Raw genomic sequence first — 24,473 nt, forward strand, 5'->3', positions numbered from 1 at the left:
ATACATGGAGATGGGTAGAGACTCACAGTGGTATCTTGATCCAGACCCCATTCTCTTGGCTATTGGATCTTGGAGGCTTTGGTTGTATGGAGGTTCCCCTATTAGATCCTTGCAGTGGGATCTAGGGGAATGGGAGTGGATACCTGCAGGGCACCGAGAGAAGAGCATCCCCTTCTTTCGTTACACGGTTAGGAATGCCAGGAGATTCCGGGTCAGTTGTAGAGGCCGGAGGCCGCCGTCTAGAGCTCCTCATTGGGATACTTTTCAGATTTTTGTAGATATGCAGAAAAACTTTTGGAGGAGACTTTGGAAATCCCTCAGGAATAGGAAAATCACGTTATTCATCTAGCTTACTATTCATGGAGGGCTTGCAATGAACCGGTGGAGATCCAGGTTCGGGGGCTGACCCTACATGTCCTAAGGCCACTGATGTGAGGAGCATGAAGTGGGTGATGCGTAAACCTATGACACAACTCTACCTCAGTTGCAATACACTGCGTGATGCGTGAACCTATGACACAACACTAGTCGAAGATGCTACGGAGTGCTGAGTACTGCTGAGTACTAGAACAGAAAGAACAAATCGAGAAAGGAGATAAGAAGGAACAACGCTAATAACAGATAACGGAGAAAGCGGTAAACAAGAACACAACATGAACAAGTGCGTATCATAGAAGGAAGAGATCCTCATACACTAGTCTCTCTGAACAGAGATCAGAGATCACTCATCCACAACAATGCAACAGGCGAGCTCGTAGCTCTAGCCACTCTCCTCACTCTCAATCCCCGTAAAATGATGAATGCCTCCGCATCCCCCTCATCTCCCCTCTTCACCCTCGCCTTCCAGATGGGAAATCCCCTCCCTCTCTCCTATTGGCTGTCCCCTCCTCCTTAGCCATCACGCCGCTGAGTCTCTTCATGTCTCCTGCAATGGCTAGCTTGCGCCGAGTCAGTGTTGTAACTACTCCGTGTGCACCGCCTGCAGCCACCCTGTATCTCCACCTTGTATCTGACACCTGACACAAGGCACCGCCAAATGAACATATATGCCACCAATGAGTCAGGTCTGCAGAGGTTGGCAGAGCATGATTGCGTGACATGAGGACCCTTGACGCGCATGACCATGTGCTTAGGTGATATGTCCTCCTGATGACTATGTCCCCATGTGACTATGCCATCTAGTGACCATGTACTTGTGTCATCTTGTGACCATGTTGTCATCGCCATGACTTGTGTCATCCTTGTGACCATGTCATCCCTTGACTTGTGTCATCCCCTCACTAAGTGCTAGACATAGCTGGTCCTGCATGATCTCGGTATAACAGAGTTACCCCTCAACGAGTAGGGATTGACCTTTTCCAACTTTCTCATGCTACACATGGTGCAATCTTGCCTTGAGAAATCTTCTCTTGTATACTTAATAGAAGTCATTTTCATGGGAAAAGAAGGAAAAGCCCTGATAATGCTCGTCTTGTATCTGCAGCAGCGATACCTTTCATTTACGAACTTTGACCTCGACCCCTATCAATTCCTCTCGTTGAAGCTCCTTCCACCCCAACAGCTTCAGCCAATAGGCTTTGATATGCCACAATTGCAGCTATGACACCCTCTCCATATGCACACACATACCTATGAGAAGGAATGAACCAGCCCATCATTGGACACCATGAACATATTTATTATCTAAAAAAAGAGGTGAGAGATTTAAAGATGCAACTAGCGGAAGCACCTGGCAAGCAAGCAGTAATTGAGGAGGTTGTAAAGTCTTGCAAGGCTTCCCATCCTACCCCTCAGTTAGTCTACGGTTAAATATCTAGTTCATACTGAAGTACAAGCTGTCAAAAAGGAAATAACTGTAGAGTTTGATGCAAAGTTAAATAAAGCTGACATCTAGGAAGAAATGAATGAACATGCAGCTAGACGTGATAATGCTTTGAAGATCAGAATTGGGGACTCACTAAAGGATGGTACAGAGATGAGGACTCTTTTAGTGATACTCTAGCACATGTCAAAGCGCCATGCCTAGTATTGATTGGACGGTGGACAAGGACGAGGACCTTGATGATGAAGATGAAGCTAGCAACCCCCCTACACTCTAAAGGCCATGCAATTCTTATGCTTAACTCACAAGATCTACGTGTCAAGCTTCTCTAACAATCCAAAGGGACCAAGATATGGATTGTTGAGGAACTATCACACGAGCTCAATTGAAGAACAAGGCAACCGAATTAGCCAAGGTCAAGGCTGCTAGGAAGGACGGAAAATGGGCAGTATATCATGAAGGCATAGCAATCATTAGAGAGTTTAAATCCAAATTGAAAGACTCTCAGCCTTAAACTGATGTACGGCTGATTATTTTTTCAGACTATCATGTAGGGACTCTAAATAACTAGAGTTACTTTTTTGGACTCCTTGGGAGCTGCCATGTGCCCTCCCTAAGCAGATGTACTATATGGTTTTCTTATAATTGTGCATGTTGTTGAGCTGATTCTTCATACAATTGAATGGCCAATCTCTTCTCATTGCTAACATCCATTATCTCTTTGGCATCAGGAACTTTTTAAAGAGATAATAGTGTTGGCGCTTTGAACAAACTGTGGAAGGTCGGGGTCCTCCATCGCAAGCAAAACAAGGTAGTAAGCCATCTGCCATGACAAGTACCGTTTGCCATAGTTTCACAAATGTAGCTCTTCTATTTCCGTGTCTAATAATTGTAGAAAATGATTGTTGGACATCTCTTTGCAAAACTTTTTCATCCTATGTTTAATGATGGATCCTTGCAGCAACAATCAAACAGTAGGTCACAAGGCACCCATGCACTTCAATCAATGCCAATCCGAACAGTGTGTGTCCGAATAGTTTCTTCCATGAACTGGACCACATCATTGAAAATGTGGCGGTGCTTTTTGATCATCTACTCTATATTGAGCTGGCAATCAAAAATATCAGAGAGTAATAGACTTTCCTTTCTTTCTTTCTTGTCTTTCTCTAGAGGAATAGTTGTCAGAAACTTACAATGTGCACAATGCATACATGTGATAGGAGGTGATTGCATACATGTGCCCTTCCTATCCCCCCCCGCTGCCCCCCCCGCCCCCTTCTCCTCCACCGCCCCCCCCCCTTTCCTCCCCGCGCCCTCTTTCCCCTCCCTTGCCCCCTCCCTCCCCCGCCCCTTCCCCCACCCTTCCTCTAACCCCGTGCCCCCTCCCTTCCTAACCTGCCCCCTCCCTTCCTCTCCCCCGCCCACCTTCTCCCTCCCCACCTTCAGCCCCCTTCCTCCCTCCTAGCCCCCGCCCCCTCCCTCCCTCCTAACCCCCCTCTTTTCCTCTCCGTTGCCTACCCTCTCCTTCCCCATCAGCCCTCTCCCTTCTATCCTCTCTCTCCTACCCTCTCCTTTCTCCTCCTTCCTACGCCCGTTTTAGGGCGTCCTGGGCAGTAGTTTCACAAACGGAGCTTTAACAGTGTTGGAATCGGCCTTTTCACTTCGATTGGCAAATGGATCCCCATTCAGCCAATCTCCGTCCACTTCCACCGGCCGCGAGAACCGTCATTTTTTTAGAAGACGAGTTGCAGCAGCTCAAGAAAGATGTGGAATTAGAGGGCTCCACATCACTTTTCGACCACATCTTTGGGTCACATCCTTCCAGATCATAGGCTAGAGACTGGATGTGGCAGTGTTACCAGGAGATCTCGCCCCACACCTCAGGGATATTCGACTTCTCGGACGTGGATTCTTCCAAGTGATTTTCGACTCCCACGAGTCCACAGCCCTTGTTCTCAAAGCTAATCCCCTGGCTTTGGGTTCGAGGAGGGTTTTTCTTTTGCCCTACACCTTGGGCTTCGATCCGGTCGAGAAGGACAGTCAGGTCACATCACTGTTCATTAGGTTTCCTGGTCTGCAGAGGTGCTTCTGGAGGAGACTCTGGAAATCCCACAGGAATAGAAAGATCACTCTTTTCTTTTGGCTTTCTATCCATGGTGGGATTGCAATGAACCTTTGGAGATCCAGGTTTGGAGCCGACCCTACTTGCCCTCGTTGCCTCTCTGCTTCGGAGACTATTCACCAATGTTTATGGGACTGCAGACAGGCAAGGATGATTTGGATGGGGATAGCCAAGATTTTTAGTCACTTTGCCCACTCCCCATTCTTTATGACATGGGGCTCAGTGGCTTGGCTTTCTCTTACAGGGCCTCAGGTATTCTATGAGAGACTTGACTCCTCTCGGGCCATTTTGGTTTGACGTCATCAGATTGAGTCATCAGATTGAGTCCTGTTCGTTGGATGTGGTACCACACCTTCCTTTTACAGATGTACATGCCTCGGTGGATACTTCTTGGGAGATTTTAGCGAGCATAGCATCCTGGCATATCTGGAGGGCCAGATGTACAGAGGCTATGGAGGGTACTCAGGTTCATCCCTCACACACTTTGGCTAGTATCTGGACAGACACCGTACATACTTTGATGGCCATATGGATGAGTATAGAGGGGTGGCACTTTCAGCCTCAGCCTTAGTTGTTTTCCACCTCACTTTAAGGGGGTTTTATTTATCCTCATGATTTCATGATGTTGTATTTTCGCTTAGAGCTCTAGCGAGTTTCTTTCTTACTTAATAGAAGTCTCTTTTTTAAAAAAAAGAAAAAAGAATAAGGATATAGGGACTATCACAGATTCAGGTGGAAAACATGCACAACCTACAGGGCTAGTTTGATAGATGCTCAGAGCAATGGCTTCCTTATTGTGCAGGATTGCGACAAGTCCTTTCTAATCACTAATTACGGCATAAGAGGGACCAGACTTTGCCTCGTTGGATGTTATTGAAGTAGCTCAAGGCTTTGACTTATTTTGGCTTTTCAACCACATGTAGTTATTCATTGCTCCTCCTGATTTCTCAGGCTTGACTGTGATTTTTTAGACGCTCACCAAATGTGATATCCTTTTTATAATAAAACTAGTATTTTCTCTCGGTAACTCTCACACTATTTTACATTTCTCTCTTGAAAAATAATATGTTTATATTTTTCAGAAACCAGTTATCAAGGATGAAATATTTGAACTTCGATATGGGTCAAGTGCTTCGTACACATTGCAACTAGTTTCTTGCACTTTAAAAATATATATACAATTACCTGTCTCTTCTTTTCATTGAGGGCAGCAACTTCTCGTTTCTTCTGCTCAAGAATTTTATCTTGCTCCACCACTTTTCCCTGAAATCAGGGGCCCAATGCTATATTAAAGGTGCCTCCCAGTTTGCACTCAATTCAAAGACAATGAAAAACTTCTTAATTCAACAATTAGAGATATAGAACTTCCTATAGTACCCTGCAAAAAAGAGAGATAAGGCAACAAATTAAGTCTTCTCTAAAGACACTCACAGAGAGTTCTGTAACCTCCATTAGTTTTGCAGTATGTCGTGATTCCAAAGCCTCCTCTTTTGGTTGCATGCTTTTCAACACTTTCAGCTCCTGAGGTCTTGGAAGTAATGGTAGACTAAATTAAAAGTATGCAGATTAATAAAAATATAATTAAAGATTTGTTGTTACAACATGAGAAATTTAATTAGGCTTATTGTTGTGTTCAGTCTATCTCAATGTCTTTAAATGTTTTTACATAGATGTTATTCATTGCTCAAACCTATTTGGCTATAAAAGAATTACATCAAAGTTTGTAGCTAGAAACCATAGATTTCAAGTCACATTAGTGATAATCTATATATATAAACTAAAAAATGAAGCTTCAACTCAGAGATAAAGGCTGCCCGCCATCGCCATCCCGCCCCTAGCCTCCCCTCTGCCTCACCTCAGCCTCCGCCTCCTCTCCGCCCCTGGCATCCTCCTTGTCCTCTGCCCCACCTTGACCCTCCGCCCGGCCGCCGCTCCGCCCCGTCTCCTCTCCGTCCCTCCTCCCGATGCCCTTTTGCCTCCTTGCCATCCCTCTTCCCCTTCCGCCTTCTGCTCCACCTCCCTGCCTGCTCGCCCTCCCGCCATCCGCCCTGCCCTCCCCTCCCAACTCCACCTCCCTCTTCCCCTGCCTTCTATTCACTGCCCTCCCACCCCTTCACCCCCGCCTCCTTTGTTGCCCCCTCCCGCCTCCTCTCCGTCCCCCCCGTGCTTCCTTCACCCTCCACCTCCCTTTCGCCCTCTTCTTAACGCCCCCCCCCCCCCCCCCCCCACCGCCGCTTCTCTGTCTTGCCCTCTCCGCTTCTCCTTTTCATCCCCCTTCTTCACCCCCGCCCTCCTGCATTGTCCATTCCCCCTCGCTCCCAAAGGAGTACAGAGCCATCCTCCCCTCCATTGGTTGAGCATTTAGCACAATGCTTGAGTCTCCGCCAGATTCGTCCGCAGCAGTGGTGGTAGCAGATGACGGGGTCCCCAGGATCAGACTGGTGGTTGAGAGCCTAGAGTCCCTCCCAGAGTTGATTCTTCTAGAGACCCTCAAAGGGGGTACACTTCGCCAGCGAGTGGAGATTTCTGGGTTACTAGGCCAGTGTCTTCGTTGATAAATGATGGGTCACCTAGCCAGAGATTGCCCCCGTGGCCATGGCCAAGTGCCTCCCCCCCCGCCCCCACAAAGCAAGCAGAGTCAGCAGGCCCGAGTCCAGCACCCTCTTAGGCAGGAGTAGCAAGAGTCTCAGACCCCCTGGGTTACCTCCTCAGATGGGGACTGGACCCAGGTTAAAAAGAAAAAGAAACCAAGCAAACAGGCCCGCAGGCTCCGCAGGCAGAGGGCCAAACGCAGAGAGAGGGACTGGGTTGACCGTGAGGCCCCTGAGGAGGAACAGCAGGAGCTACCTCCCCTAGCGAAAGGGGCCACCGCTCAGCCATATGATCCTCCCGTTTTGGAGGTTCAGCCTCTGCACTCACCCTTGCATCAGCAGCGAGCCCCAGGAGCTCCAAATGCAATGATGGCAGAAGCCACGGATGCTAGCCTGACAGCGGCTGTGGAGGAGCGGATCCATAACCCCGGCGAGCCTGATCAGCAGGGGGGCCTGCGATCGTGGGGCCTACAGTCGTCCTTATCCCTCCTCCTCCCCCTCCCCCTCCCTCTTCAGATCCCTTCCCCTCTTCCTTTGTAGTCCCCCCCCCCCCCTGTCACGAGGGCAAAGTTTCCCTTTAACTTTTTTCACTTTTTTCTCCTTTCCTTTGCTCCCCGGTTTGGTCCCCTCCTGGGATCACCAAAGTATCCGCTTGGTCTCTCGAAGTTGCCACTGACTTGCTGGCTGGAACCTCTGCTGGACTGAATGTCCTTCACCTTCACAAACCTGCCTGGCTCCTTCAGATCTCAAAAGAAGAGCATAGATCTCTTTCCGGGAGCTACGGTCCTGAGATCCTCTCTTTTCCCAAATCACTTGTTGAATCTCCGTGAAGCGCAACTAGTGCCCGAGACTTGCTCCAGAAACTCAATACAAGAGTGGGAAGGCGCCTGTGAAGTCAGTTCTCCAAAACTCCTTCACTGGCTAGTTATGACTAGCTAAACTTAGCTGGAGCTAAGTTAGCAGAACCGCCAACTTGCTTTGGCTGAGCCGCCAAAGTTATCCGGACTGCCAAAAAGAGAGGCGCCAACCGCCGGGATTCGAACGCAGGACTTGGAGGTAAGTACACGCAGAACTTTATGTTGGGCTAACCAAGAGGGCGGGTCGTTGCTATTGGTTACTAAAGGCACCCACTAGCTTATAACGTGTCCCTGCTTCTCCCCGCGCTCAAAGTTTTCCTCTCCACAGTCGACAAGCGAATTCGAACCCACAACCACCTGCTCGAGGAACCGCCGCGCTGACCACAGCGCCAACCACTTGGTTGACGTAACCAGCCGCACCTCCTTCTTTTTATTCTATAAACTCTGCGCAAGCACGCCCAAAAGATAGCGCACCCACGCGCACGGGATCGAACTCGGGATCTCAGAGATAACGGACGAGGCACTTATCGTCGAGCTAACCACGGGGACCTAGTCACGATTGGTGTAACCAACTAGGTCCCGTGGTATATATCCTGTACCCGGTTGAATAGCAAAAGGGGGTCGGCCCCCTCGTCGGCTGTCTCCCCCTGCCGGTGATCGAACCTGTGACCTGTAGGCTAGTGCTTGAGATACATCATGGCCCGGCTAGCCACCGGGGCTGTGGCCTTGCTTGACTATAGTATTCCATGCTATAGTTATATACCAGCTTTAGACCTCCGAGCTATGGCGAGCTCGTCGTCTCCATGCACACGTCGAAGCTGCCAACTGAAACGTCGTCCATCTTCTCTAGCTCCTGGAGCTTCCACAGGCGCGAGGGTGTCGGTGATGAGGCTTGCGATCGGCCGTATGATCTTCTCCTGACTCTTCCGTCTCTCTCCGTCGACGGGCTTCCGTCGAGGTGCCAAAACTCCGTCCGGCTAGTGCGAACGATCGGGGGCTCCGCTGATATCACCGCACCGGCTCTGTGATCCCGTCGAGGGAGCGCCTTGTTATACCAAAGGACTCCAGGTATGGAGCCCTTAAGCTCCTAGGCTAGGCCTTACCGCCCGAAGCGCGACGGAACTGCAGTTCCGTCCGCTTCCGTCGGGGGAGAGCGAGGACTCAGACAGCCGGTTCTCGGTGGTCTGAGCCTCGCACGTCCTACAGCTTTGCCAGGGAGATATTCAAGCGGGCGTCTCGACCCTCACCAAAACTGGAAGCAAATGGTCCAGCGCCCGATCCGCACTGCTCTCTGTATCACTGACGGAACTGCCTGAGCGAGGCTAGCGACACTCACGACGCCCTCCACAGCTCTTCATTCGCCACGCCCTTTCGTGGGCTTCTTCCCCAAGCCAAGGGGAAGCCCTGGCTTGAAGGACAGCTCTTGTCTTCACCTGCAGATGACAAACTCGACGAAGGGGAGGGGATACGAGCTATACACTTCAACAACCTTCATTTCAAGTACACCAAAAAGACGCCCAGGGAGAAAGGATTCTTGGCATTCAAAAGGAAGGAGGCCCTGTGGTCAAAACGCCACAGGGCAGATTACATTGCTTTCAAAAGATGAAGAAGCTCTCACACTCTCTCTCTCAGGATTACACAAGGAGCTCTCAGCTCTGCATGCTCTTCAGTTCTGGTCGTCCCATTCTCTGGTCTGAACCTTCTGTTCTAAACTGAATCCTGCGTGTGAGAATATTTGTATTTTGGAGGGAGTTTTTCTTTGGCTCCAACGTCCAGCCGCCTTCTTCAAGGCTTCATTTCCTCCTTGGTACCCTCTCTCCAACAGTTACCTTGGAGGCCAATTAATTCAAAATCCTCCCGTTTGAATTGAGCCCCCTTAAGGCTAAGGTTGGGAGTTCACCTTACCATGGGATGCTCCCCTAGGTTAGGTCCAAGGATGTCAAGGGTGGTCATCCCCTTGACCCAAAAGAGGTAAGGATGTCGAGTCCAAAGGGGATAAAAGAGGGGCGGACTGAGGTTCAGTCCCTTGTCAACGGGCCACCCGTTACATTCCCCCCCTCTTTCTCTTGCTCTCTCGCTTCTTTGGAAAGGGGTGTGATTCATTGTAGCCGCGCATGATGTCCACGAACCGCCATAGAGAAGGTTCCGTCCTCCATGAGTCTTCACTTGAAGGCTGCCCCTTCCAGTGACAATGGTACAACCTGTTAGGCCCGAACTGATTCGGTCTATCACGGTGTGCCATGATGCTCTCAAGGTCTTCACCCTCTCCTCGATCCATCACTAGAGCCGGACCTCTATTCCTCTGCTCACGGTCTGGATCATCATCTTCTTGAGCACCCTTCAACATAGAGACGTGAAAGGTGGGATGAATATGTAGATGGGGAGGAAGTCGTAGACGGTAAGCCAACTTGCCTACCCTCTCCAGGATCTCCTATGGCCCGTCGTACCTGCGCGCAAGACGATCCGTGAGCTCCTTTGGCATGCTGAACTGCTCCGGGTTCAGTTTGAGGTAGACCTTCTCGCCAACCTCGTACTCTACATGCCTCCTCTTCCGGTCTGCAAACTTTTTCATCCTGTCTTGAGCTTTACCCAGCTGCTCCTAGGCAATTTTAAGCCTGGTTATCCACTCCTCGTGGAAGGCTCCTCCTGCTGGAGCTACTCCTCCTGCAGTAGATAGTACAGCTGCTTCCCCCGGAGCTAATGGCTGATACCCATAAGCTAACTCGAAGGGGGAAAATCCCGTAGAGGAATGCTGCCAGCTGTTGTAGCAGAATTCTGCTGCATCCAGATGCATATACCAATCAGTCTGGTCTCCCTGAACATAGTGTCTGAGAAAGTCCTCCACAAATTGGTTGGTCCTCTCAGTTTGTCCGTCAGACTGAGGATGGTACGAGCTGCTAAATGCAAGCTTGGTTCCACACATGGGGTCGGTACTTCTTCTTTTTAGAGCCAAACCTCTTGAACTTCTTCTTTTTGAATGGGGTAATCCCTTGTCCACTAGGCTTGGACTTGGCTTGACCTTGTCTCTCACCACCGTGCTGCTTCTCTTGCCAATCGGTGAGGCGGTCCGCTACCTCGTATGCTTCCGCCACGGTCTTTACATGCTCTCTCATGAGCTCATCATGTGCCCAAGGCCTCAGCCTTTTGATGAAGTAGTAAAGCCGATCAGCCTCACTCATCTCCTTGATTTGTAGCATGAGAGAGGAGTGAGCTTTGATGAAGTCTCTCAGGGTTCTGGTGTGTTTGAGACTGTTCAAGGCATCCCAAGCCTCCATTCGATGTCGGAGGGTAGAAACTCTAATCTCAGCCTTTGTGAGAGCTCATCCCACGTGGAAATCGTGTAGGTGTTGCGGTGGGTTCTCTCATCTTCTTTGTAATTCCTCCACCAAAGCTTGGCATCATCCACCAAATAGGTTGAGGCATGGAGCACTTGCTCTTGGGGCTCGGTGATCTTGGCAAGGGAAAGGTATTGCTGCATATCATATATAAAATTCTCCAATACCTTGACTTCCCGTGCGCCCGTGTATGGTTCGGGCTCCTTGAGTTTGATCCGATGCTTCCCAAGTGGTCCAACTCCATCATCCTTGATCAGCTTGCTCATCACATGGGCAAGCTCTATCTTAGCTTCTGAGAGTTGTTGCTGTAGCAGCCCCTGGCTGGTCTGCAGCTCAGTTAGAGCATGCTCTATGGCCTCAAGCCTCGCTTCGTGTTCACGGAATTTGAGTTTAGTTCTGCTCCTGGTATTGCTTGGCTCAGCACCCACTATTTCATTTGAATCATCCATGAAATGTGACCTTCAAATGAGCTGAACTGCCTGTGGGAGAAAACTGTCAACTCCTATCAAGCTGATACCTTTAGGTGGGACTGACTCAGCTCAGTCCTTCAGCTCTGATACCACTGTCACGAGGGCAAAGTTTCCCTTTAACTTTTTTCACTTTTTTCTCCTTTCCTTTGCTCCCCGGTTTGGTCCCCTACCGGGATCACCAAAGTATCCGCTTGGTCTCTCGGAGTTGCCACTGACTTGCTGGCTGGAACCTCTGCTGGACTGAATGTCCTTCACCTTCACAAACCTGCCTGGCTCCTTCAGATGCTCAAAAGAAGAGCATAGATCTCTTTCCGGGAGCTACGGTCCTGAGATCCTCTCTTTCCCCAAATCACTTGCTGAATCTCCGTGAAGCGCAACTAGTGCCCGAGACTTGCTCCAGAAACTCAATACAAGAGTGGGAAGGCGCCTGTGAAGTCAGTTTTCCAAAACTCCTTCATTGGCTAGTTATGACTAGCTAAACTTAGCTGGAGCTAAGTTAGCAGAACCGCCAACTTGCTTTGGCTGAGCCGCCAAAGTTATCCGGACTGCCAAAAAGAGAGGCGCCAACCGCCGGGATTCGAACGCATGACTTGGAGGTAAGTACATGCAGAACTTTATGTTGGGCTAACCAAGAGGGCGGGTCGTTGCTATTGCTTACTAAAGGCACCCACTAGCTTATAACGTGTCCCTGCTTCTCCCCGCGCTCAAAGTTTTCCTCTCCACAGTCGACAAGCGGATTCGAACCCACAACCACCTGCTCGAGGAACCGCCGCGCTGACCACGGCGCCAACCACTTGGTTGACGTAACCAGCCGCACCTCCTTCTTTTTATTCTATAAACTCTACGCAAGCACGCCCAAAAGATAGCGCACCCGCGCACACGGGATCGAACTCGGGATCTCGGAGATAACGGACGAGGCACTTATCGTCGAGCTAACCACGGGGACCTAGTCACGATTGGTGTAACCAACTAGGTCCCGTGGTATATATCCTGTACCCGGTTGAATAGCAAAAGGGGGTCGGCCCCCTCGTCGGCTGTCTCCCCCTACCGGTGATCGAACTTGTGACCTGTAGGCTAGTGCTTGAGATACATCACGGCCCGGCTAGCCACCGGGGCCGTGGCCTTGCTTGACTATAGTATTCCATGCTATAGTTATATACCAGCTTTAGACCTCCAAGCTATGGCGAGCTCGTCGTCTCCATGCACACGTCGAAGCTGCCAACTGAAACGTCGTCCGTCTTCTCTAGCTCCTGGAGCTTCCACAGGCGCGAGGGTGTCGGTGATGAGGCTTGCGATCGGCCGTATGATCTTCTCCCGACTCTTCCGTCTCTCTCCGTCGACGGGCTTCCGTCGAGGTGCCAAAACTCCCTCCGGCTAGTGCGAACGATCGGGGGCTCCGCTGATATCGCCGCGCCGGCTCTGTGATCCCGTCGAGGGAGCGCCTTGTTATACCAAAGGACTCCAGGTATGGAGCCCTTAAGCTCCTAGGCTAGGCCTTACCGCCCGAAGCGCGACGGAACTGCAGTTCCGTCCGCTTCCGTCGGGGGAGAGCGAGGACTCAGACAGCCGGTTCTCGGTGGTCTGAGCCTCGCACGTCCTACAGCTTTGCCAGGGAGATATTCAAGCGGGCGTCTCGACCCTCACCAAAACTGGAAGCAAATGGTCTAGCACCCGATCCGCACTGCTCTCTGTATCACTGACGGAACTGCCTGAGCGAGGCTAGCGACACTCACGACGCCCTCCACAGCTCTTCATTCGCCACGCCCTTTCGTGGGCTTCTTCCCCAAGCCAAGGGGAAGCCCTGGCTTGAAGGACAGCTCTTGTCTTCACCTGCAGATGACAAACTCGACGAAGGGGAGGGGATACGAGCTATACACTTCAACAACCTTCATTTCAAGTACACCAAAAAGACGCCCAGGGAGAAAGGATTCTTGGCATTCAAAAGGAAGGAGGCCCTGTGGTCAAAACGCCACAGGGCAGATTACATTGCTTTCAAAAGATGAAGAAGCTCTCACACTCTCTCTCTCAGGATTACAAGGAGCTCTCAGCTCTGCATGCTCTTCAGTTCTGGTCGTCCCATTCTCTGGTCTAAACCTTCTGTTCTGAACTGAATCCTGCGTGTGAGAATATTTGTATTTTGGAGCGAGTTTTTCTTTGGCTCCAACGTCCAGCCGCCTTCTTCAAGGCTTCATTTCCTCCTTGGTACCCTCTCTCCAACAGTTACCTTGGGGGGCAATCAATTCAAAATCCTCCTGTTTGAATTGAACCCCCTCAAGGCTAAGGTTGGGAGTTCACCTTACCATGGGCTGCTCCCCTAGGTTAGGTCCAAGGATGTCAAGGGTGGTCATCCCTTTGACCCAAAAGAGGTAAGGATGTCGAGTCCAAAGGGGATAAAAGAGGGGCGGACTGAGGTTCAGTCCCTTGTCAACGGGCCACCCGTTACAACCCCCCCCCCTCTAGGGTTTCCCCTGCCCCCTCCCCCCCCCTCAGCCACTCCTACGATGGTCATTCTCACCACCTGCTCCCCTCCCCTACTTCCCCCGCCGCCTCCCTCTCCACCTTTGCAGCAAGTTCTTCCGCCTCGACACCCTTGCCAACAGGCAAGAGTAAGATGATACCCTCTCATCGTCGCAGCAGCCAGTAAGGGATCCCGAGGGACGGGGCTCGTCCTCCTGGTCAGCAGCTCCCAACCTCCAGCTTGGGCGTCCCTTACCACGGGACTTCTGGAGGTTAGGACTCTGGAACTATCTAGAGATTCCAAACTCATATCCCCTACCACTGGAGGCAACGCTCATGGTCCTGTAGCCCCGGAAGGGGGGTTTGATCAGTGCAGTGGGCTCTCAAACACACTCCACTTGGAGATTCCAGTTTGCCTCCATAGGGTTGGAGAAGTGGTGTTTGATGCTATCATGGGAGATCCGATTTCATGCATGATGGACGAGTGGATGGGACCACAAGGATTGGACCTTTGGCACGCTCATGGTGTGGAAGTGAACTTTCAGCTGAGCTTTGTGCACGAGGAGCCGATGTGTGGTTTGGCGGTAGGAGTTATTAGATTGCCCGCTAGAGGCAAAGGTGGAGCAGGCATACTACTGGCCCCTCCAAAAGTGTGCGGAGCTGTTTGGGGTGGAAGTGTCCTTCATCATGAAGTGGGCACGGAAGATCAGTATTGAGCCATATCCACTCTAGTACGCCATCGCATGCACACGGACTATTCGCCCTCCAAACCCCTGGAGAAGTCACACAAGGTAGTCTTTTTGGAACAGGCACCCACCCATAGGAGAGCCTTGTTCTCGGCACCCCCGTCCTCATGAGTTGGACCATAGTGAGTTGGAATGTGCACGGGCTCCACGACTGTGCTCGTAACTAGCCCCAGTACCACCTGATACTTCGGCAAAAGTTGCAACAAAGGGTAGTGGTAGGGTGGATAGTGGACATCCTTTTGATCTAGGAGCACATGTTTTCAGCATCAAACATCAGACGACGACACCACCTTCTCCCAAGGAGGGGTCCAGAGGAGTGGTCCCCCCACAGTAGGACGGAGCGGAGGGGTCTGCATCTCCGTCTCATAGACTTTGGCTACAGAGGTCGACGATCAAGGTGAGCTCATCCTAGGAAGGGCAGTTTGGATGGGAGTTCGGACGCGACAGTCCAGGATTGGGATCTTGAATGTGTATGCCCCGGCGTGCAGACAACACTGCCCAATCTGTCATAGTCTTCTGGATGTAGACTACTGGATTGTTGGAGGGGACTTCAACAACTTGAAGTTTGGGAAAGACAAGCAGGGTGGCGCCTCCTTCTCTGAGATGCCAGTAGCAGAGCGTAGCACCTAGGAGCAGTTCATTTTCGTGATCGGTGGCAAAGACCCGTGGAGAGAGCCAGATTTCAGCAGGACACCTGGCAGCCTCCTCTTCTCCTTTAGACAGAGGAGACATGATGGACTACTTGAGAGACTAGACCGTTTCTATGTTGGGGACTGGGCACTGCACAGAGGCAGCTCTATTGGGATTCTGGCAAGTGCCACAATGCCAGACCACTCTCCAGTAGTACTTCACTTAGATCAGCCGCGCCGAGGTGTCCCCCAGAAGGGGGTCCGCATTCCATAGGACCTCTTGCAGGACGAGGAGTTCCAACAGGTCATGGCAGGGATTTGGGAGCCGTCAAAGACGACACCGTGCGAGGGCCGGGCTATGTGGGTGGCCTATGCGATTCAGAGGAGCAGTGAGGAGTTGCAAGCTCATGCCCTGAGGCGGAGGAGGACTCTTCAGGAGCGCGAGCGAGCTTTGAGGAGAGACCTCGCCTCCATAGAGCGGCTCAGGGAGCAAGACCCAGGTTCTCAGTGGCTTAACGACACGTTCGAGAGCGCTCGCCTTGAGCTTCAGGACACGGAGATTCGGCAGGCTGAGTTCTCCTATCACTCCTCCCGGGCCCGGTGGGTGCAGCAGGGGGATAAGATGATGAAGCAATTTTTTCAGATCACTAGGCCTCGATCGACCAGGCACACAGTTGCTCTGTGATTCGTAGGGCATCATGCACACTGACCCGCAAGAGATTTTAGACTTGACCACAAGTTTTTACAGCCAACTCTTTTAGACGGAGAGGATGACCCTTGTTGGTCTTGTGGCTCGGGATGTAGCTTGGGATCATGTTTCGACAGTAGTCTTGTAGGATTTATGCAGCAGGCTAAAGGATCCTTGCACAGATGAGGAGCTCTAGGATGCCCTCAAGGCTCTCCCGACCCAGAAGTGTCCGGGTGAGGATGGCTTGACTCTGGCCTTCTTCCGGAACTTTCGGGAGATTATCTCCACCCCTTTCTATTTAGCTTGCCAGGAGATATTTGACACAGGCTCCCTCCCTCAATCCTTGAGAAAGGGGTTGGATTTACTAGATCCCAAAAGAGGGAGATAGCCGATCAACCTGCTTGATACTGCATACAAGATCCTCGCCAAGGTGTTGAGCTTGCAATTACCACCCCATCTTACCGACATCATTCACGACACACAGACTGGGTTTGTCCAGGAGCGCAGCATCCTGGACAACATCTTCATGTTCTGAGAGGCAGTGGATTGGTCCAGGGAGGAGGAACAACCACTGGCCATCCTTCTCTTGGATTTTGAGAAGGCCTACGACAGGGTGGAGTGGTCCTTCGTGGAGGGTACTATGCGGAGATTGGGTTTCTCAGACAGATGGGTCAGAGGAGTTTATGCGCTTTATGTGGGGATCTCTAGTCAGATGCTTATCAGAGAACACACAGGCGAGGCCTTTTCTCTCTCTCGCTCGATCCGCCAGGGCTGCCCACTCGCTCCCTTCCTCTTCTTTGTTTGTGGCGGAGGATTTGGGCTATTACTTGAGATCACAGATGTGGGCCTCACAGGGTTGAGGCTCCCAAATATACATGAGGAGGAGCTGCTTGACTCGGAGTTTGCAGATGACACGGCCTTGTATGTTGAGGGCGCCACAGTGAGTCTGGAGAGACTCAGGGGCACCCTAGCTATCTACTGTGAGGCCTCGGGTGCACGGATCAACTGGACAAAATCCATAGGTTTCTTCATAGGCTTCGAGGAGATAGAGGAGATTCGTGAGTGGGGGAGTGACTTTGGCTTCAAATGGATACCGCAGAATCAGACAACAAGATACCTTGGATGCCAGGTTGGTATTGACATTAGGGCAGAGCAGCAGATCGCCCCGGTCCTTGAGAGTGTTAGGCACAAGCTTCTCTACTGGAGCTCCGCCAAACTCTCTTTAGTAGGGCGCGCCTTAGTGGCAAACCAGGTCCTTCTTGCCACGGCTTGGTATATTGCCTCCTGCTCGTGCTTTCACAGAGGATGGATTAGGCAGCTCTGACGATTGGTTCGAAACTTCCTTTGGGCAGGTTCAAACGGCACGAGGAACACTAGAGCCAGGGTAGCTTGGCAGACGGTGATCATGCTGCATGCACTAGGAGGCTTGGCTATCCTTGATCTGGAGATGCAAAGCAGAGCCCTCTTGGGCACGTTGGTTGTTCGCGGCCTCACCCCAGGTGCAGAGCCTTGAAAGTTCCTCTTATAGCGAGGGCTTCTAAGGAACACCCCACGCACTAGGGGACAGTGGCAGCCTTCACACAGATGGATCTTCTCAGAGGCCCCTCTTACGGGGAAGGGTTTACCCTTGATGAGGAGCCTTCACAGGGTCTGGTAGAGACTGTTCGTGCTCCGCCCAGATGCACAGAGGAGTTTGAGCGTTAGCCCCTTATGTGGCACCTAGAGATCAAAGATCAGAGATCATGAGGGGTGTATGGTTGAAGAGCGGACTCTCATTGGTTGGGCACAGTGAGAAAGTGGTCCGGTCGGGTCCTTTGGCCGTTGGAGCAGATTACCCATGGAGGCAGAGGCGAGGCTTGATGCCCTAGCGCATCTGCGAAGGGTAGGGCAGCGGATGAGCGAGATCAACTTAGCCATTCTTGAGTCCTGGTGGGAGGGACTTCGCGTATGGAGTAAAAGGGGAGGGAGAGAGAGGATGAGTAGAGGAGGAGTCAGCAAATAGGGGGGGCAGCAAGAGGAGAGGAGGGGGGGATAGAGGAGAGGAGGAGTGGAGGAGAGGGGAAGGCGGGGGGAGCAGCAGGTAGGGGGGAGGGGAGGGAGAAGGCAGCGCGCGGGGGAGGAGGCAGCGTGCAGGGGGAGGCTGCAGCAGCGTGGGGGGGGTTACAACAGCGAGGGAGGGGAGTCGGGGGGGGAGGCGGGGGGTAGGGGGGAGGGGAGGGAGGAGAAGCAAGGAGGGGAGGGAGGAGGCGGGGGGAGCAGCAAGTAGGAGGGAGGGGAGGGAAGAGGCAGAGCGCGGGGGAGGAGGCAGCGCACAGGGGGGGCTGCAGCAGCGAGGGAGGGGAGGAGGGGGAGGAGGGGAGGGAGGGGGCAGCAAGGAGGGGAGGGGAGGGGAGGGGAGGGAGGAGAAGCAAGGAGGGGAGGGAGGGGGCAGCAAGGAGGGGAGCAGGAAGGAGGGCAGCAGGAGCAGCGGGGAGCAGTAGCAGCTGGATGTTCTCAAGTCAATTATGCACTCTTGATAGTCAAATTAGTGCAATTCGTATTTTATGTCTTGTCTTGAGTGAATTACTTCATCTTATGCTTAGTTAATCTTTGAGATTGGAAAAGCTCTAAAGCTAACAAGGTAGAGATGATGCGTAGCAAGGAATGGCTTGCAGAGTGATAAGAGAGAGGAGTCATCAAGAGGGTGGAGGGGGAGCTGACTTTGGCAAGGGCAAGCTAAAAATAGCAGAGGTGAGAGTTGAGGGGTGACAGAAAAAGCAGTGAGGGAAGGTGGCAAAAGTTGAATTTCCTCCTCGCGCTATCCTTGTATAGTCCACTTAGAGAGAGAGAGTAGAGAGAGAAAAGTATAATGGAATCTAGAGAGAGAGAAGTATGTAGAGGGGGATGGACGAGGGAGTGACAAAGGTGTCCAAGGGGTGGCAAAGGGTGGACAAGGGGGTTACCCAACGGGTGACACAGGGTGGACCAAGGGGTGACATGGTGAAAAAAGGGGTGAATAAGGGTGACACATGGTGTACCAAGGGGGATGACCAAGGGGTGACAAGGGGTGAGCAAGGGGTGAAAAAAGGGTGGACCAAGGGGTGACAAGGGGGTGAATAGGAGGTGACAAGGTGGTGATAAGGATGAACAAGGGGTGACAAAGGGTGGTCAAGGGGTGACAGAGGATGGACCGAGGGGTGACAAGGGGTGAAAAGGGGGTGACAGAGCTAGACCAAGGGGGTGACAAGGGGTGGACAAGGGGGTGAGCAAGGGGGTACAAGGGGTGAACAAGGGGTGAAAAAGGTTGAACAAGGGGGTGACAAAGGGATGACAAACAAGGGTGAACAAGGGGGCCACCGGGGTGGCAGAGGGTGGGCCAAGGGGTGACAAGGGTTGAACAAGGGGGTGGCAGAGGGTGAACAAAGAGGTGACCAAGGGGTGACAAGGGGTCAACAAGGGGTCAGAAGGGGGCGAACACGGGATGGGTGGACCAAGGGGTGGCTGAATAAGCAGTGACAAGGGGTGGACCAAGGGGTGACACGGTGAACTAAGGGGTGAACAAGGGTGACCAAGGGGTAACAAAGGTGACAAAGGGTGGACCAATGGGTGACAAGGGGTGAACAAGGGGGTGACCAAGGGGTGATAAGGGGTGGATAAGAGGGTGAACAAGGGGTGAACAAGGGGTGACAAAGGGTGAACAAGGGTGTGACCAAGCCTTGATAGAGGGTGGACCAAGGGTGATAAGGGTTCAACAAGAGGGTGACACAGGGTGAACAAAGGGGTGACCAAAAGGAGTAGACAAGAGTGTGACAAGGGGTGAACAAGCGGTTATAAAGGATGGACCAAGGGGTTTTGACAAAAGGGTGACAAGGGGTGACAGGGGTTGGGCCAAGAAGTGACAAGGGGGTGACCAAGGGGTGACAGTGTGAACAAAGGGATGACAAAGGGTGAACAAAGGGTGACAGGAGGTAGAGAGAGAAGAGGTGTGCAAGTTTCCCCTTGTCTTCTGCTTTACTGAGAGTGACTCTAAGTTGCCTTGTCCATCTCGGAACCTTTACATGTCAAGAATCATCCTCAGTATAGATGTTGGAGTACCACGAGTTCCGTGCATGTTCAACCCTTCATGTGCAAGAGTACCATCCGAAGGAAAGTCCCCCGCCACTTCTAACCAAGACTATGGAAAAGATGCTTGTGCATCCTCTTGGAGTGGTTGAGTTGTGGAGGCAGCACTAGTCGCCATTTTCTTTTTACCCTTTTGCACTTGCTTGAGCATTCCATGGTATGGTAATCCTTCCACCTCATAAATAGTTTTGTGAAGATCCTCAGTCATGGGGAGATATGCCTCTAACAAATAAAGGTCATGCAATGTAAGGTAATCGACGTCCTTCTCTTCATGTGGGGTGTGGTATGTTCGATTGTGGGGGACAACCCAGGGCAAAAGTACCCTTATTGACTCCAAATACAATAATTTTAGAGTGACTACTCAAGGCCGAGAACCTTTATCGACTCAATAGGAACACACTGATAGAAGGGGGCCTAAAAGGCCCAAACATCATCCTCCTCCTCAATGGAGAGGCTTGAGACTTCAGCTGTAAGCACCTGAATCTCTACAGGTGCCTCTTCTGTTACTTGGTCTTCAGCAACCAAGTCAATTTAAGAGCATAAGCTGGATGGTAGAGATTGTACCAAGTCAGGTAAGCTTCTTTTAGGCCAAACTTTTTGCTCACCTGCCTTGGGCACCAGCGGAGGCATTTGCATTTCTATCTCTTCTTCGATGCTCCCCTTGGTCATTGGACACAGAGTCATAGTCCCCTCTAGAGCACAATGGGTTATTTTGATGATTGGTGGGCGTAAGGTTGGCTTCCTTTACCTTTATGCACCCAACTTGAGAGGGGATCGTGTCCTCCTTTGGAAGGAGTTGCTCTCCTCACATATTGCAGATTCTTGGATTATTGGGGGCGATTTCAACATGGTTGAGATGCCTTCAGACAAAAGAGGGGGTAGGGAAGGTGGCATTCACTCCTTGGAGAGAGCAGCATGGGATGCCTTCCTTTTTCAACTCAGTGGCAGAGATGTTTGGTATGATGATGCTTTTCACACTCAGCCACAGTCTCTTCTGTTTTCTTGGTCGAACAGGAGAGTAAGGATGCCTATCAACACACGGATTGACAAATTTTATGTGGATGATTGGGCACTAGATAGAGGTGGGACAGTATGCATCGACGCTGGGGTGTCCACTTCAGATCATTTTCTGATTGTTTTGGTGGTTTCAGAGCCTCGGGTGAGAGGCCGCTCTGCGAGTATCAAGATTCTAGATGCCTTCTACACACAGGAGGGCCTCACAGAGGAGGACTGGCAGGGTGGGTAGTCATCCCCATCAGATGTGGCTGCAACCCTCACTGACATTAGCAGCTTTTATCATTCTGTTGCTAGTATTAGGAGAGATGAGATTCACAGGAGAGAGATTGCCATTCGACAGCAACAAGCAGCTCTTCAGAGAGAAGAGTAGAAACGGCATACAGATGCTTGGATTCACAAGCGCCTTGCTGTAGTAAGGGCTCATCAACAGACACTTAGATCAGAGAGCAGAGTATGCCTTTCATGCCAGAGAGTGTTTCTGGGGAGGTAGAGTCAACAAGCAGTTCTTCTCTATTCTCGGCCCTAGACATAGTAGAGAGAGTGTTTCGGAGCTTGTTGACTCAGATGCCCTCATGCAGATTGCTTCAGATTACTATGCCTCCCTTTTGATTTCATATCTTGATTCACATGCCAGAGATGATGCTAGACAGGTTATTTGTTGGCAGCATATTCCTGTGTTGGTGGATAGAGGTATGAGAGCCTCACTTGATGCACGCTTCACCAACATAGAGTTCAGGACCGCTCTTATTGCCCTTCATAAGGGTAGTTGTCCAGGGTCAGATGGACTTAACCTTCTTCTTTTTTTATTTTTTGGGATCAGATTGGGGATTACATCACCTCAGCCTTGCAGGGCGTTTGGGAGTCAGGTGAGATGCTAGTGTGTGGATAAAAATGTAAATATGTTTTTCACTTGCTGCATGCTGATGGGTAGGTGCATAGCTATGTACATAGCTAGTTGGTGGTGGCTTTGAGTTATGGACACTCTCATAAAGACTCTACACTGATGTAGATATTTTCTTGAGATTGTACATACTTTTACAGGGACTCTCAGGATATGATGATAGAGCAGTGTGGGTGCATCATGCACTCCAAAGCATTTGGTGTGGGATGGCATGTCTTTCATTGTTGTCCTGTGTTATGTTTATCTTGCCATGAGTGGTTCCCGATTTGTAAGTCCTGTGAGCATTCATATAATGAGTTGTGGGCTTCAGGAATGTGCGGTCATGTGTGGCAATCAAGCACCCAAGGTTTTTTTTTTTTTTTTGCAAAAAAGAGACTTCTATTAAGAAAGAAACTCGCTAGAGCAAGCTCTATGCGGAAAAGAGACTTCTATTAAGTAAGAAAGAAACTCGCTAGAGCAAGCTCTATGCGGAAATACAACACGCTAAGCATGTAATAAAAAAAACCTCAGAGGAATGAGGTAGAAAGAAACCAAGGCTGAGGCTGAAAATGCCAACTCAACCTTGTAGAAGTCTCAGCAAAGAAGGGAGAGTCTCTCCAATCTCTGAGAAAAGTAACTCTCCTGGAGGCAAGCTCTATGCGGAAATACAACATGCTAAGCATGTAATAAAAAAAACCTCAGAGGAATGAGGTAGAAAGAAACCAAGGCTGAGGCTGAAAATGCCAACTCAACCTTGTAGAAGTCTCAGCAAAGAAGGGAGAGTCTCTCCAATCTCTGAGAAAAGTAACTCTCCTGGAGGAGGCTGCTCAAGATGATCCCTGCATGGTTGCCCAAATGGCCATCAGAGTGTGTACCGTATCTGTCCAAGTACTGGCCAAGATTTGAGAAGGGTGAACCTGAGAACCCTCCAAAGCCTCAGTGCATCTGGCTCTCCAAATGTGCCATGCTGCAATGCTAGCTAAGACCTCCCATGGAGAGTCGACCGAGGAATGAGCAGCCCTGAAGAGAGCGGCCGGAACATCCTCTAGAGAGCACGACTCCACAAGGTGTCGTCGGATGTGAAGAGCCGAAGAGGAGTCAAGTCTCTCAAAAAAGACCTGGGGCCCTGAAAGAGTAAGCCAAGCCACTGATCCCCAGGTCATATAGAAAGGTAGGCGAACAAAAGTGCTGAAAAGTCTTGCAATCCCCTTCCATATGATTCTCGCCTGTCTGCAATCCCAAAGGCAGTGCTGTATTGTCTCCAAAGCAGAAAGGCAACGAGGGCAAGAAGGGTCAGCTCCGAATCTGGATCTCCATTGGCTTACTGCTATCCCACCATGAATAGAAAGCCAAAAGAAGAGAGTAATTTTTCTATTCCGGTGGGATTTCTAGAGCCTCTGCCAAAAAAATTTCTGCAAGTCAGCCGAAATCTGAAAGTTCTTCCAATGATGAGCTCTAGTAGGCCTCCAGCCTCTACAGCTGAGCTGGAATTTTCTGGCATTACTAACCGTGTAACGAAAGAAGGGGATGCCCTTCTCTCAGTGCCCTTCATCTATCCATTCCCATTCCCCAGGGCGATGAGAAGCGGGTCAAGATCCAAGTATCACTGTGAAAGAGAGCCATGCTCCATGAAGCCCACTATCCTGACTGGCTGAAACGGTACCTCCAACAAGATATCGTCTGTGGATCTGGACAGCCTACCCCCCGAAGAAACATCAAAGACTAAGGCATCCTCATGTGTGTCATGAAAAGCAATCACCTGTAAAGGAACTCCCAGTCTAGAAAATGCCCCCATCCAGGTGGAGCAAGTAATAGGCATGTCATCTGTGTCCACCCAATCCAAGGGCAAGGCTACATCAATCTGTTGGACTCTCCCTGCATTCCCTCTAAGATTAACAACCATCTGGGCTTGTCGATCTATAGGAAGCTTCCTAAAGGCTTTCCATGCTCCCACAGTAGATGCAGGGCCCCTCTCCCATCTTGCCCACTGCATGTAAGGAGAAGCTCGAAGTGGTCTACCATGCTTATCCAAAATCTTGTCATTCCACATGATAGGTTGCCTATCAATCTCCACGGGTGGATGGGGGAATCCTGCGAAGAGTACTCCTAAAGCTGGCCCATGCTTTCAGGATAGCAACCATAAGAGGGGAAGAGGGAGATCTGAGGTGGGCTGTGGTGAAAACCCATCTGGTACTGTGTGTCCAATCCTCTCCTGAAGTGGGCATGCGAGACTGTATGCATCTGATAAAGAAATCCTTCCAAGGCTCTTGCCCTGGCATAAGTCCTCTCACAATGACCTTGGAGAGTAAAGCTCTACACTGTAGATCCGGGTCGATGATATTCAAACCCCCTTCTCTTGTAGGAAGAATCAAGGTCTCCCAAGCCACCCTGGCTGTAACATCAGATGTGCCATCTAGACCACTCCATAAAAAGTTTCGTACAGGCCTCTTAAGCTAAGTGATACAATCCCTAGAGTGGCACCAACAAGAGCAAACAAACCATGCCGTGGCTGGAAGAACTTGGTTAACCACCACCACCCTGGAAGCCAAGTCAAGTTTGGCTGAGCTCTAGAAAAGGAGAGATGCCCACCCCAACCTGGCAGCCCAAATATCTGACGGAGACGCCCCTCTGTACCCAAGTGAAGCCAAAATCATTACCCCAATCCGGAGTGTCATCATCGCAAATCCAAAAACCATTGGATTTATGTCAATTAATGTGTGCACCTGCAGCTGTGCAAAATAAATCCAAGGCTGTCCGG

The 24,473-nt window shown here is 50.8% G+C and overlaps 1 protein-coding gene across 1 annotated transcript in view; it reads right to left on the reverse strand.

The window, feature by feature from the left end:
- Positions 1 to 24,473, reverse strand: part of LOC147902982 (uncharacterized) — a 437,346-nt gene that overhangs the window by 103,731 nt on the left and 309,142 nt on the right. The window contains exons 30-31 of the mRNA XM_087373981.1: positions 5,376 to 5,465; positions 5,130 to 5,207 (exon numbers count right to left, since the gene is read on the reverse strand). Coding sequence (XP_087230107.1) covers positions 5,130 to 5,207; positions 5,376 to 5,465 — 168 coding nt within the window. The remainder of the gene's footprint in view (positions 1 to 5,129; positions 5,208 to 5,375; positions 5,466 to 24,473) is intronic.

The sequence above is a fragment of the Dipteris shenzhenensis genome, chromosome 4 (genome assembly GCF_047967505.1).
Source record: "Dipteris shenzhenensis isolate YYH24624 ecotype China chromosome 4, Dip_SZ_1.0, whole genome shotgun sequence".
NCBI lineage: Eukaryota > Viridiplantae > Streptophyta > Polypodiopsida > Gleicheniales > Dipteridaceae > Dipteris > Dipteris shenzhenensis.